This window comes from Erigeron canadensis, chromosome 4 (genome assembly GCF_010389155.1).
Source record: "Erigeron canadensis isolate Cc75 chromosome 4, C_canadensis_v1, whole genome shotgun sequence".
Lineage (NCBI taxonomy): Eukaryota > Viridiplantae > Streptophyta > Magnoliopsida > Asterales > Asteraceae > Erigeron > Erigeron canadensis.
In genome coordinates, this window is record NC_057764.1 from 31,557,973 (window position 1) to 31,573,529 (window position 15,557).

The 15,557-nt window shown below is 33.0% G+C and overlaps 1 protein-coding gene across 1 annotated transcript; it reads right to left on the bottom strand.

The window, feature by feature from the left end:
* Positions 1 to 2,956: 2,956 nt before the first annotated feature.
* On the bottom strand, positions 2,957 to 7,585 carry LOC122596411 (protein argonaute 7). Its single transcript, XM_043768982.1, has 3 exons — positions 7,081 to 7,585; positions 5,108 to 6,335; positions 2,957 to 4,499 (listed from the first exon to the last, which is right to left on the bottom strand). Exons 1-3 carry the CDS (start codon positions 7,493 to 7,495, stop codon positions 3,059 to 3,061), a joined length of 3,084 nt encoding a protein of 1,027 aa, XP_043624917.1. The 5' UTR covers positions 7,496 to 7,585; the 3' UTR covers positions 2,957 to 3,058.
* Between the last annotated feature and the right edge of the window lie 7,972 nt (positions 7,586 to 15,557).

Here is a 15,557-nt window from a genome sequence, read left to right on the forward strand (position 1 = left end):
ACTACAATTGTGTAATACTGACTTGTACAGTTAGTTATATAATTTGTACATTGTGGTACATTAATCAAAACTGATGGTACGAATATCACTTCCCCTCTTTAAACTATAATGATTGGAATTGATAATGAAAAAAGCCATGAATAGAACCAAAAAACTTACCATTGTGGAATGTGGATGCTATTTTTATTTTTTTCAAAAAAAAACGGCTTTTAGCAAAGTTAATCACGTGTTTAGGGGGGTGGGATGAGTTTAGACGAGCCTGGGACGAATCTCATGTTTTCGTGACATTTGCTCATCCTTTTTGAAAACGGAATATAAACCTGATTGTTCTGACCTGGTTCAACAAAAATCCGAAACCCGAAGATGCACAAAAATCAAAACCAAAACCCGATCCGCTAAGTGGTCCGATGGGCCGGGACATATCAGGTTCGGATGGAACTTGTGCAATTTTCGAATTTTCTGGTTATTTGCTCATGCCTACTGTGGATGTTATTTTCTACAAAAAGTTGCTTTTAGCATAAGATTATTTATAGGAAAATGATTATCCTTTTAATTGATCATCCTAATAATTTTTAATTCATAGGATCATGTATTAGGAAGATTGGTGTGACACGATTTTTCGGCGTGAGTGTTAGGTTATCTTTCAAATAAAACAATTTTCTTAATTAATTGGATCATGACACATGTCAATTTACTATACGAGATGATAAAAAAGAAAAAATACATTACATGTCAAATTTTGAATAAAATAACAAGATTATTAGGCTGAAATTCTGGAGGATATAGCACTTTTCTTATTTAGGTGTTCAGAAAGCCATTAAAGTACATTAATACGGAGTAAATAATAAGTGAGATGATATTCGTACCGTTAATTTTGATATATTTACCACAACATACAGTTTTTCAGTTGACTGTACAAATCAGCAATGGATAATTGTGGTAATTCTATCAAAAATAGTGGTACTAATAACCCTTACTAAATAATAATTGAACCATATAAATGTTCAATAAAAATGGGTAGTGATGATCGTACTACAAAATTTGATACATATACACAAAATGGTAAATTTATCAAATTTTGTGGTACGATTATTACTTTTTTTATGTTAAACCAAAGTTTGAAACTTAAATGTACATGGGTTCAGTGACGGAACTAGGACCGAACGTGACCCGTAGCACAAATTTTTTTCGTTAGTCTCGTATCGCCGCAAAGCAACGATAATGTTTAGATTGTTACAAGTTTTAGCACTTTATTAAGGATTTTTTTTCTTTTTTTTTGTTGGTTTTTAAGAGTTTTTGGCACTTTTGAGTATTCTTTTCATATTCATTAGTACAGATATTTCTTTATAAGTTATATTGATAGTAAAATCTTTCACAAGTTTAAAATTAATTATATTGACCAGTATCCCATATTTATTTGACTCGACTCGTATGATCAATAAAAAATACATCATTTTTCCAAAAATATATACTACAAAAATTTAACGGACTTGTAATACGGGCTACCCCTTGTCTAGGTGTAGTTCCGCCAGTGCGTGGGTGGTTAACCGTGAGAATCAACAACTGTTTGATACTTTGTTTTGCTGGAACTTCTTTGCCATCAAATGTTTATCTATCCCATATTATAAAACAAATTTACTTTTAATTTTCAACAATAAACTTAAAATTTCAATATTAATTTTAAATTTTAACAATGTACGAATTCTAATGCATGATATACCATACATCATAGCCAGATCCATCAATAATTTCCACTACTTACCGGCGCCACCACCACCAATCTCCGCCGCCACCACCATCGGCACCGTCGCCACCTCTATCATCGCCGCAACATGCAGGTACCGTTCTCTTTCTAATTAAAAATCTATTCCATCAAAATGTTTATCTAAAATTATTCATGACCTTTTACACGAGGCATATAAGACAGTTAAAAAGATATTTAATTTGATGCGTGTTGATGTGAATAGAGGGGAGCAATTGTTGTTGTTGCTGGCTGGCATTGTATTGGTCTTTGCATGCATGACACAAAATAGGGTCACAGTTGTCTACTGTTGTACTAATTGTGGGTATATACACACATATACACTATAGCATGCATTACACACTTAAATGAACTGACGTCCATTCTCCAACCCTTTTTCTGTTTCTTAATTTTTCTTTCTTAGTTTTTCTTTAAATAAATTATTTCGTTATATGGAGATTTTAAAATACAAAAGAAGTTTAACCTGGTGGCGGTATATATATATGAATTATGAAAAAGTCGATAGCCCAAAGTTATGCTACTCATATACACACAAACTTCCAGGACTTCTTTATATAGTGTATGTTTTACTGCAAGAAAATTATGACTAGAAGTTTAAAGTTTAAAGGTAGGAAAAAAAAACCAATTTTCATATCTAACTTAACATATCTTAAAGCTTCCTAACAATAGGAGATATCATTTGGATAATTCAAAGGGAAAAGATTAGAAGAAGATTTAATATAAGATCCACATGTCATAATAAGCATATTTTTCTTTGGTGAGATTGAATCTTTGTTGACAAAATTAAATGTTGTCATGGCTCTATATAAGAAGAAATGTGGCCCATAGTGTTGTTAGTTGAGCGAAGAATGTAGCATCATTTCATGTGATCCCAATTATTTATAGTGTGGGAGGTCTGGTTTCATACATAGTTGAGCACACTTGTGTTTCCCAATCACCATACCCCGTTATGGACCGATACTGATCGTAGGTAGTTCTACACATATGTCGTTAGAACTTACAAACGACTATGTGCGTCTTATGTCATGGGTAGTACTAAGTAAACGTATGCCTTTACGATTGTGGCATGCCATATCATGTACACGCACGGTATCTACAATAAATAACACAGTATCTTTCGGGCATCCTCCTTACAAGAAAAGGCAATTGCCCAAATTAACAAAAGATAACCCATTCCAAATGAACACAATAACAAAACTGATCAATGGCATGTTAGAATTCATTCAATTAGCCTAAAGTTCTTTTACAATGGGACATGAACATACAACCAGATGTTCAAGATTTAATCTAACTATATCAACAATAAAACATAAGATTCTTGACATTCTCTAGTACTTTTGGGAGGGGGGCGGTCTTGGGTGGTTCTTGTCTAGTGAATCCTAACGAGGCACCAGTTCGATCAAGGTACAACCGACCTCTATAAGCGGCCAAATGAGCATAATAACATGGTGGAACCAATGAAACAGGTTTAGTACATCTTACAAAAGTGAAGCAAAGATTGTAAACCAGTTTCTGAAGTTCATCGGAAGAGAAGTCATTTTCATCCCATAATATGTGATAATGAGTCGGCCGGCTTGTACCCTTTACACCCCAATGGCTGCATAGATAGAAATCAAATTCTTTTGGGTGGGTGATGACAGAATCAACCACCGTTCCTGGAGGCACGTTCTCGTCTGTAAACATGTTTTTTCCACTACTAGATACCAACTCAGCGGGAAACAGCCTGGTGTGATGTCGTTTTTGGACCACAGCAAATGTGATGGGAGGGTTGTATCCAGAGAACCGCAAACACGCTGCACGAATAGCTTGCAATTCTTCACTAAGAACCTTTTGGAATTGGGTCTCACTGACACCATCCCGAAAGAAAATCAATCTCTTTGGCAGTTTTGATAGCTCCCGAAGAAAATCATGAAGTATTTCTTCTACCATAGCTGTCAAATCTTGAATTATCTCTTGCCGGTGAGTCTGAGACCTCATTTTGGAAACATACTTATTCGCTGCCGGCCAGTTCACTGACCCGACAACTGCAGCCACTGATGGGCTGAAATCGTCTAATGGATGTGGGTGGGTTACATCTGCACCCAAGAACATCACCGGCTCATCAAGTTTTAAAATTCTCGGAATTTGAGCAGGCAATGAGGTGTACAACGCCACGGTGCACCCACCAATCTTTGCATTGATTTTAAGTGCCAAATTAGCGAGAAACTGTGAGCTTAACCTAGCAAGGTTTTGATACAAACAGCATTGGCTCATAACCCCGATACTCGTTTCACTGATTCGCTTCAAATCTGCATACCCTTTGTGTTTCTTCTCCATTATACAAACTAAAAGTTGCAACTTATCATTTGCAGCTTTTTGAATCTTCTTGATCTTTGATTCAAGAAGAGACACATTGTTAAGAACTTGCATTGATTCAAATTGTGGCTTGATGACTGTGTTTTTGTTGAGAAAGATCCCTAGTTGTTCACATCTTTGAGTTAACTTATCGATGAATTTTGGGATTATCGATCTTTGCTCATTAGTTCCTCCAAAACTAATTACCGCCCATCTACCTATTCGGCTACCTTCAAATACCTGACTGCCAGAAAAGTTCCATTGTCGGTCATGTCTCGAAGGAAAAAGATTGGTCACCTCACCACCGTCTCCAAGTTTAAGCTTTGGAGGTCGCAGAATTCGTCCATTTAGTCTTGTCATCTCCTTCGCAACACAGAGATTAAATTCTTCTGCTTGGTGTCCACTGTTGCATTGATTGAAAAACATCACAAACATTAGAGTTGGCAGCAGATAAGTGGGTTATTGTAATAGATAGATTTTAATGAGTCTGGTGAACTTGGATTGACCAATAAACACCCTTTTGTCTGTTATTCAACTACCAGTGAATTATTACTAGCCAAATGTACTGCAAGAAAAAAAGCTTACCACATGCATTTTGCAAAATTTAACAAGACATTAGTAAAGTGCTTTTCAAATCTTATCTACAACAAATTGCATACTTAAGGAAGAGATGGTAACTATCTTGTATTAAAAGTTCATAAAAGTACGTTATATATACTCTCAAAAGGCAAATAGTACATTTTAGATCTAAAAAGTTCTGTACAAAGATAGTTAAAGCATTGAGGATATCCAAGATACATTAAAATTATACTTTAGGCAACTTTAAGTTTAACTTGTTTGACCATGTTGATCTGTTCAAATTTCTTGTAATCTGTTCAATTCAGACTCGTTTAAGATAAAACACAACCGGACCATTACCAAATATATGGGTCAAGATCACTGCTACAAAGTATGAGACAAAATCTTTTAACTATTTTTTTAGAATTTATTAATAAAATTTGGGTTATATACCTTGTTGGACCAAAGGGTCCAGCCATGACTCCATCAATGATCGACTTGCGTTCTCGTGGTTTTTGACAACCCATTTTCAGGATTTTCGCCGTTTGATCTTCAGAAAGTTTTCCAAGAAACTTCTGACCCTCACAAACACGACAAAGTTCCATAGGAAGGTAACATGGTCTTCTCCGACTAGTCTGCAAACAGGGCAAATTCCTATATTGAATCTCATAGTTATACTGTTCTTTGAAGTAACTCAACACCCACAAATTCTCCCCATTTCGATCTCTAAACTGAAGATTCTCAGTCGTTTCATCGGTCAAGCTATGAACTTTATATCTCTGAATAGTTTCTCTATGACAAACAAACACTTTAACATTCTTTAAAGCCCTTTCTACCTCTTTCTTTTCATCAAACGTCAAATCCCTCGTCTTTAGTTCACAAAAATCGTTTAAAAACGTTAAACGTTTCTGCAAATACTGAATCACTCCAATACTTTCATGAAATGCAGTGACTGTCAAGTCCACATTCAGAGCTAACCCTTGCTGTGTCGGCCTAAGACTTTGAAAAAAACCTCGAAGTCCAATCGCTCCGCCCCCTATATCTTTAGCTCCACCCATGGCAGTCGAGTACAACGACCTTCCTAACGGGGTGCATTCAGACAACGGGTTTTCGCGTAACACAACATCTAAAGCTTGTATATAGTCTTGTGGAAGGGGGACTGAATCATTATGTTCTTTACTCAAATACTTACTCAACTCTTTCCCATTTAGTTTCGACACAATCTTGATTTTAACCCGATAAAGCTTCAATCTTTCTTGGTTATCATTACAATTCGACGAAATCGAGTGACTACCCATTTGAACTGGGATGTTAATAAAGAGTTCTAGGCTATCTTTTTCAAACTCTACCGCACTAAAAAGGTTTCTCCTACCGTCATAACTCGGGTTTCCACCCGAAAAAACAGTAGCATTATGTTCTACTAGCTTTTGTTTGATTAATCTTGCAATCTCTTTTGAGGGTTTTGGAGAAATTTCAATATCATAATGGTAGATTTGTTGTAAAGGGTCAAATTCTACTAAAAAATGATTGGCTAAAAGTGAGATTTTTGTTCCTTCTTTGCCACCAGAATCAGGCCTTCTTGCCACAGTTAATGGTGGTTGTGGTGGTGCTAATGAATCTCTAACTTGTTTCATTTCATCTTTCTTGGCTCCTATTATTGTTTTTGGAATCACCTCTATAGCTATTTTAAGTACACAAAAAGAATATTAGTACTACATTATGGGTCACATTTGTTCAAATTTCACATTTTCCATATCAAATGCTTGATGAGTTAAATTTTTTTTGAAATTATCTGTATAGCTGTTTTACATTATGGGTTACATTTAATTAACTTTCAGATTTTCCATACCAATTTCTTAATAAGGAAAAAAACACATTGAAGGGTATGAACAAGAAATATATTTAGCAAAATTGAAAACTACAATTTAGCTCAAAAGAAATATATTTAGCAGAAAATTTGAGTGCAGGAGATAAGATTCTGTCTCTTTTTTGCCAAAGATTCTTGAAAATAACAAGATTTTTGTATTTCTTGAAAACAAGAATTGAGCAAAAATATAGAATATTGAACACATGTTTGCACCAATGTTTGACAAATCTAACAAAAAAAAAAACTCGTGTTGGGGTTTAATAAAAATTATTATTTTTGTTAAAAACTAAGGAAAAAAGGAAACAGAGTCCATTTTGCCATTTTGGAACATTAACAGAAAAAATAAATCAAAACTTGTGAAGACAAATGCTTAAGAGCAACAAAATAAAAATATAGTATAACTTTTCAATATATCAATATACTTCGTATATATAAAGTTTATAACTTTTTTCAAAAATTAGAAGGAAAAAATTATATATATATAAAAAAAAAAAGCATAACCAAATAATGTTAAGATATTTATATAAAAAACAAAAGAGGGGTGTTGTAAATTTGTTACCTTTTTGAGGAATTTGTGGGTCAGGAGTAGAAATAAGTGGTGGTTGATGATGCTTATTGTGATGATGATTTTGCTTCAATGAATGTTTATGAAAATGGGCTTTTTGTGTGAAGGATGGTAGAGGTGGTGGAGATAGGACAGAATAAGGTGGTGGCAGGGGAAGTAGAGGTGGAGATTGAGAAATACTAGATGGTGATGAGTATAATAAATTTTGGTTAAAGAAACCAAAGTTTGTGTGTGTGTTTGAATGATGATGAATAAGATTAAGATAGTGTGGATGAAGATGAAAAAGATGATGATGATGATGATGATGATGAAAGTAGTGTGAAGTGTTTGTGTTGTTATTATGATTATGATGAGTATTATTTTTATGTGTTGTTTTTGGTGTGAAGTTTTTCTTGACTCTATGTTCCATGGTGAATACACACAGAAAAAATAGCCAGAAAGTGCTGTTTTTGCATGAGAGACTGATGCATATGTGTGTTGTATTTATATATAGAGAAGAGATAGATTAATATGTTTATATGAATAATAATAATAATAATAACAATATATGTGTATGTATATAGAGAGATAGAGATGTAAGGAGAGACAGGGAAAGGGCAAATGGGGTTTTGTCTGTGAAATCAGAGGGCAACTAGGAATAGGAGTAGCAACTTCAGTTATTGCAGAGAGAGAAAAAGAAATGGTATGGAGATGAAGCATAAATTAGAAGGAGAGGTATAGGGGTGTGTGTATGTAATGGAGTGTAATCTTCATGAAGGAAAAAAGGCAAAATATGAATCTTTTTAGATATTTGGATTGTTTATCTATAACTTTTGCATACTTTGTGAACTATTTTATTTGATAAACATAAACATAAAGATAAATATATAAATATCTATAAAAACCTATTCTCGACCCAAAACAGATCATAAGTTAAAACTTTTAAAAAAACTAAGTGGAATTTATGTGTGAACTTAAATGTTTAAACATATTTCATAAAGAGTGATAAAACTATAACAACGTTTGCCATTTACAACAATATATGTTTTATATATTATATGTTTGTTTGTTTTAAAAGAGGTAATAATAATATTTTACAATAAATGGACGGTTGGTATAATAATATAAGGGGTTAACAAGTATGCATTTTTCTACCATAATTTTCAAGAGGGATGAATTTTATATTTAAACATGTGATTTTGAAGGGGAGAAGTTGGGAGTTTGTGAGGGGAAGCCTTATTCTACCATGCTTTCAGCAGCATTTGTTTTTTATTTCCCATAATATAATAATTAGGTTATCGGGGGTGATTTAATTTATTTAGGTTAGTTTAGTTAATTCGCATATGTAATTTGTTTCAACTTTAACTATTCAACATATATATTACATTGGTAACAAATTTTTGAAAAAATTAAATCTTACATTATATCTTATTATATTTATGTGATTTGAATAACAAAAACGCAAAATCAACACACAAGCTCAACGTAGATATATCTATCATGACACCACGATGCTGCAAGTCCGCAATCATGTTATGGCCGTAGTGGTCAACATTGGTAATAGTCTTTGTATAATGACCAAATACAAATACTTTAACTATTGTATAATTTTTTCTATTAGAAAAAGGCATTTCAAATAAAATATAATTTTTAAAATAAAATATTCGTTGACTCTGATAAAAATATGGTTATCTATAATTTTTTTACACTAGCATGGTATACCCGCGTTGCATTGGATATCATGGTACAAGCTTGTGTGTGAACAGTGTGTATGAAATCATGTAAGGAAACTGGTGTGTGTGAAAATGTGAGTTTTGATGGCTGTCATATTTTAAATTTATGGTTTTTTTCATGAGGAAAGTAATTTAGACATTTCCTTATAGAAAGCTATTTCTTTTATTATATAGTATGGAAGTATAGAACTATAGATAATCATTTCTAACTCCCATCTCCTCCCTTCAAATATGTCAAATCATATACCAATGTACCTAAATTGCTCCTATACAATAAACACACACCTAACAATGACGAAAAATAATTTTAATGTATTGATTCACAATATTTATATATTGCTCCTATAATAATTATATTCGTTTTTTATACATCAATTAAATTTATATTGATAAGATACAACATAACATCATCGCACAACACGATTACAGGAGCATCCTTTTAGGACTTTGAGGTTGAGGTGGTGATAAAAGCTATTTTTGTTTACATTGTATATATTTAGAAACAACTAAAGTTATAGCTAGTAAAGTAAAATTGAGTTGTTTCCCGTTTAGGGCATATAGAAATGTAAAATGTCTTATTTTGGAAGAATAAAGGGAATGTTGTTTTAGAGTATTAAATTAATAAAAACATAAGAAATACCTTGGATGCTTTGTGGATATAATTTGTATCATTACTAACAAAGTAAATTCTTGTTATTGTAAAAACAAGTGTTTGTTTTGTAGTTTCTATAAAGACAATATGTAAATAAAATAAAATCAATTCTAAGGGTGGGGGAAGTGTCTCACTGCCCCTCCACGCTTTTTCTCTTCCTCCCGCCCACTCTCTAATTGCAAGGAGTGCTTCACAGCCTATTCTCTCTTTTCCCCATCTTTTTCTATTTAATTTATTTTCTATTTATTTTTATTCAAAAATTAACTAAAACTTTTATTTAATAAATTAAAACTAATACATTATTAAACTAAAACAACAAAATAGAACATGAAACTACAATTTTAAACGAAATGACAACACAGTACATAAATCAACTAGCAAACGATGCTCGGGACGAATGTGCGATGAATATGGTCAATGAGATCCATCCAAAGATCTTTGTGTACGCTTAAGTCATGTATCTCTGCTAGTCGAACATCTGATGGCTATGGTCCTCATATTTTATAATCATGTTGTGAAGAATACAACACGCATACATGATCTTACGGATAGTTCATCCATATGTCGTGCTGGTTCTTTAAGTATTTTGAAGCATTTTTGGATAATACCAAAAGCTCGCTCCACATCCTCCCTTGTAGCCTCCCGTGCCTAACAAATCGAATCCTTTTCTCACTGGTTGGATGAGGAATGGTTTTCCACAAACATCGCATATCATGGGTAGATCCCATCCACGAGAAAATACGTGTACTTATATTCAGTTTCATTTACAGTGAATGGAACCACTGGTTTTGTGTCATCTTCATAGTAATTGAATAAGGGAGATTGATTCAACACATTGACATCGTTGTTTGAACCGGCAACACCAAAGTATGCGTGTCAAATCCATGCATCCTGTGTCGCCACTGCTTCAAGCATTATTGACGACCCCTTTTGGTCACCTCTCATGTATTGCCCACGCCAAGCCACCAAACAATTCTCCCAAACCCAGTGTGTACAATCAAGGCTCCCTATATATACATAACTAAACCGAAACTATTAACTATGTAATATACATACATATATATATATATATATATACATAACTGAATTAAATAATTATATAGTTATAATTGAAATTTATAAGTAAATATATACCTAACATGCTGGGAAAACCATGATAAGACGCATGATGATCAAATGTGCGTTGCACGTCATTACGCGTTGGCTTACACAAATATTCATGCCGGTATAACTTAATGACTCCATCACAAAAAGCATTAAGGGTGTCACGTGACGTTCTTTCTGCCATGTTTAAGTAATCATTTAAGCTGTCGGGATTAATATCGTATCTTAACTGGCGAATGGCGGATGTGCATTTCTATAAAGTCGGGAATCCTATCTTCCCACGACCATTGTACCTCCTTTGAAAATATTTAAAGTTGTTTTCCATATCTTTAGCTATCTTCACTAACAACCGTCTCCTCATCCAAAACTGTGTTCTAAAAAAATCCGCATCAAATTTCGGTTCCTCAGCAAAATAATCTCGAAAAAGACGGTCGTGCGACTCAATACGATCGTCTCTGTTTGTGTAACATCCCAAACCTTTTTACGTTGACCGTTAACTTGTTGTTGGTGACCGTTAGCTAATATGTGATTTATATGTGTTTTTGTGAATTAAATGATTAACGTGAGATATGTGTTAAAGTGATTATAAGTGATTAAAATAAAGTTGATAATGATTAATGAAGTCATTTAATGTTCCCGATAAGATATAAGGGTCGTTAAGTGTTCTCGTATGCGTTAAACGAGCAATTAATTGACGAAAGGAGTTGTAAGAAAGTGCGAGGGCTTAAATGTTAAGTTTTGAAAGTTGGTCCAACAAATTTTAGGGCTATATTATGTTCCATAAGCCTCATAACCAGTTCATAATCCTTAGAAATTTTCACACACAAAACCCTAGGCATCTCCTTCAAATTTAGAGCAATTTCGGAGTGATTCGGAGATGGTTTCTTCCAATTTTTATCCGTTTATCATCCTTACAGGTATAACATCATTCTTTAATTGTTAATTAAGTTCTTTAGTAAGATTTTTTCTAATCAATTCAGATCTTAAGGGGTGGGTATGAAGGATTTCAATTTGTTATCGTTTATTAGGTTTTCGGTAATCAATCGGTTATAGATTTGATGCAATTGAGTTCCGAATCGTTTTATGAAATCAATTGGTCATTGGAAACATGTTTTTAATGTCAACTTTTAGTGTATAAGTCGTGGGGTTTACCTTGGATGTGTTTGGATTAATTTTGGAGTGAGAAAACGTGAAAAAATGAATAAACCCGTAGGTGGTCATGTCATGACCAAGATGGTCATGTTGCATCTCAAATACAGAGTGGCTAAAATTGGGTTTTTGGTTATAGGTCATGTCGCATCACGAGTCCGGAATGCAAACTACTCAGTATATGAAAAGTCTTAACTTTCAAACCGTAACTTCGTTTTTGACAAATAAGCTATCCACGAAATCGTGGGAGAGTCTATTTTCCAATGGTAATGTCTTTTAAATATGAATTAAAACTAAAAGTGTTCAGATGTTTAATATAATGAGCGAAGGTCAAGTTTTGTCAAGTTTAGTGAACTCTAATCTAATTGTTGGATCTTTGTTGAATCAAGCATTGACATGGGTCAAGTATTTAAAGCTAGGTTATGATCATAAGTAAGAAGGTGATTAGATTGTTAATAATCATTTAATGATTATAGGTAGTCGGGAACACATACAAGACACTTTAAAGTTGCTTATTGATCGTTGTGCTCGTCAACAGGTAAAATTCATGACTTTTCTCACGTTGGAGGCACAACAAAAGTAGTTTTATTTAATTAACCTCTTAATCGGATTATCTTATGTGTGTTGGGTTATCCGGGTTATGCGGGGGGTTATATGGGAACATATGCATGATGAAGTAGTTAATTATGTTGTGATGACGTTTAAAGATGAAGTAATTATATGCATGTGTGGTTTGATGTTTACGTTGATGTTGCCATGAATATGATAAGTGTTGTTGATTCATTTCATTGATATGACTAATGTTGATATGTGATGACTTATATGTGGCTCTTAAGTATGAAATGTCTAGTTCACTAGATACCGAAAGAAATGTTATGAGTTGTGCACGTTAGTGTAATTAAACGTTGAGGTAGAAGTGACATTAACTAGGTAATGATTATACCTAAAATTAGTATAAAGTAAAGTAAGATGTATGTGATAGTTTAGGTGAAAGTGTAGCCTAAGCTAATATAAAGTAAAGAAAGATGAATAAAAGTAATTGGTTTAGGTGAAAGCGTAGCCTAAGCTAATAAAGATAAGAAGTCTCAAGCATAAGTTGTGTTAAGCTTAACCCGTGCTAGTTGTAAAGCTAGTGCGCACGTGGTCACTTGAGTGGCTCCTTGCGGCATAATTATGTTGATCTAGTATTTCCGTGCGGAGTGACTAACCATCAACACGGGATACTAAAAGTGGTTGCTTGAGTAATTTCTTGTGCCCATAGTTACGTTGATCTAGTATATCCGGGTGGAGTGACTAACCACCAATGTTAAAAGCATAATGGAATGCTTAAAGTTGATTAAAGTTGATAAGTTGATATCGTTGATAAGTTGGTAAAGTTGATTAAAGTTGATTCAGAGGATTAAGTTGAATAAGTTGATCAAGATAATAAGAAGATATGTTGATAAGTATGATGTATCGGTTATAGGCACAATTAAGAGTATTTACTCTACATGTGCTAATACGTGAGATATGTTTACGTGTATTATCCTAAGTTATGAGATGTTCATTATGTTGAAAGTATATGATGATATGATATGAGATGTTGACCAAGTTGTAAGATATGTTGATATGTTAAAAGATGTTCATTAAGTTGTATGTACTTGTTGATGTGATATGAAAGGTAATGGAATGTGGGAAAAAGGGAAGTATGGGTTGATCTATGATAATTGTGGATGAAGTGTAATGTGATCATGTTTTGATAAGTTAAATATGACGAAGTTTAATGAAAGTAAAATGAAGAACGTTTTTATCAAAATGTGTGTACCTTACTTAGCTAATTTTATTAGCTAACACTTATTTTTATGAAAATGTTGTGTCCTTCAGTATAAGTAGGTATAAGCTAGTGAAGTGCGTGGATCGTGAGATGGGTAGAAGAATAACGAAAGATTAGAATTAGTTTCCCGATGCTTAGACTTCCCCGTTAGCCATTGTTTGGCTACCTGTTTATGACTTATGTTTTATGTATTGATATATGACATTTATGTTGGTGTCATAACTTGGATTTATCATTTATTCTTGTGACGATACGATTTAGTAACACCATTTTTATGAAAGGGACCATCCGGTTACGGATGGGGCATTTTTATATGTACGTTTTCCGCAAAGTTTGAACACCGTTAGGCAAAGTTTTTTGAAATCCAGGTTTTAAAATGACGGGTGTTACAGTTTGTATACTTTTTTGAAGAAGAGGCAGTATCACGAACCTCTTGATCAATCGCATGATGCATTGTTGTAAAGAGATTAACATATCGTTCCGTCTCATCGGAAGAACTCTAGTCCGATGGCAAATTTGGGGGTGTTGAGCCGGATCCGATGAATAAAGGGTTGTTGAAGAAAGGGTTCATGATTTATGAGTATCTATGTATATGTTGAATAATTGATTTTGGGGTTGTTGTAAGTATATACGTTTTGGGGTTGTTGCTGCTACTGAAAAAAAAAGAGGAGAGAATAAAACGAACGGTAGGAAAAAATAAGAAGAAAAGGGGAGGTGAGATCTAGATGTTACATGGTGGGCCCCACCTTTTTTTTTCTTTATGTGTAACGGTCATATTAATCGAGGGGAGCCGGTGACCATTGTCTCGATTTCGTCCACCGCCCAATCGATATCCGTATCACGGGGCGGTGTTCCCTTTATTACCGGTTTGGTGCCTATGTACTTCGTCCACCCTAAAAGCATAAAGTTATAGATCATGTTTAGTGTGGAATTGAATGTCCTAATTGTTCCATTGACTCCATTAAATAAAACAAATGGCCTATCTTTTTAGCCGTCTCTTTTCCTTTTCTTGAATAAAATTCTCCACGTCAACACACAATGAGAAAGTGTGTTTACTTTTAAGTTTATTTTTCTTTAATTTTGTTTATTATTTCTTTTTTAACTAAAATGTTTAACAAAAAGCATACATCTTATCACTTTAAAAAGAAAAATAATTAATCATTTTAAACATTAACCTAAAAATCCTCTTAAAATTATATAAATGTGATAAGCGGATTTCATTTAATCTCTTTCCTAATCTTATTTTTGCTTTTTCATACGTCATTATCTTATGATTTAAAAAGATTTTTAAACAATACCTAAACTAGCTTATAAACCCGGGTGATACCCGGACATAGTAAAGAAATTCTAGTTATGAAATACATAAAGACAAACATAAAAAACAATACTACTTATATATTATAAAAAGTGATGATAAAAATTTAAAACATACGACTGTAGACATGCTATAATTGGAATTTTTTTTAAAAAAAGTGACTAACACTCTGTCGAAAATGTATTTATGGAACACAAAACATAAAAAGTGTTAACCAGATTGATCCAAATTCTACATATTATTTATTTGATTATACACATGTCTAACTATTATTACTGAACTTATACTAATTATAAGTGATGATAACGAAGCACAATTATGAAAACAAAAACGAATTGGATATTTCAATAATGTATCACATGTTTTTTGAAATTATACTTAAATTGTAAGAAATTGTAATGAGTAAGTTAAAAAGAATATAATAATAGAATTAGTGAGACGTTATTGATAAAGTTTGATATATGGTTGGATAAAAATATTATTTTGCATTAGGCTTAGTTAGGTTTTAGAAAAACTTCATAGTAAAAGGATTAAAGATAAAAAAATTAGAAGATAATATCATAAAACAATTAAATGAAAAGAAATATTTATTAAAAGAAATTAGGAGGATGTCATATAAGATTTTTCTAGAAAATAATTATGAAATCAAAATTTTATTTTATTTATATAATAGATAGATCTTTTTAGAAAATCAGATCAAAGACCTTTTAAGTAAAACCAAAGAAG

Bases quoted from the DNA above. Each gene is read 5' to 3' on its own strand.
- LOC122596411 (XM_043768982.1), bottom strand. From the start codon at position 7,495: ATGGAACATAGAGTCAAGAAAAACTTCACACCAAAAACAACACATAAA. The intron at 6,336-7,080 runs GTAACAAATTTA...TACTTAAAATAG, and splicing joins CCCACAAATTCCTCAAAAAG to CTATAGAGGTGATTCCAAAA. The intron at 4,500-5,107 runs GTATATAACCCA...TCAATGCAACAG, and splicing joins GGACCCTTTGGTCCAACAAG to TGGACACCAAGCAGAAGAAT.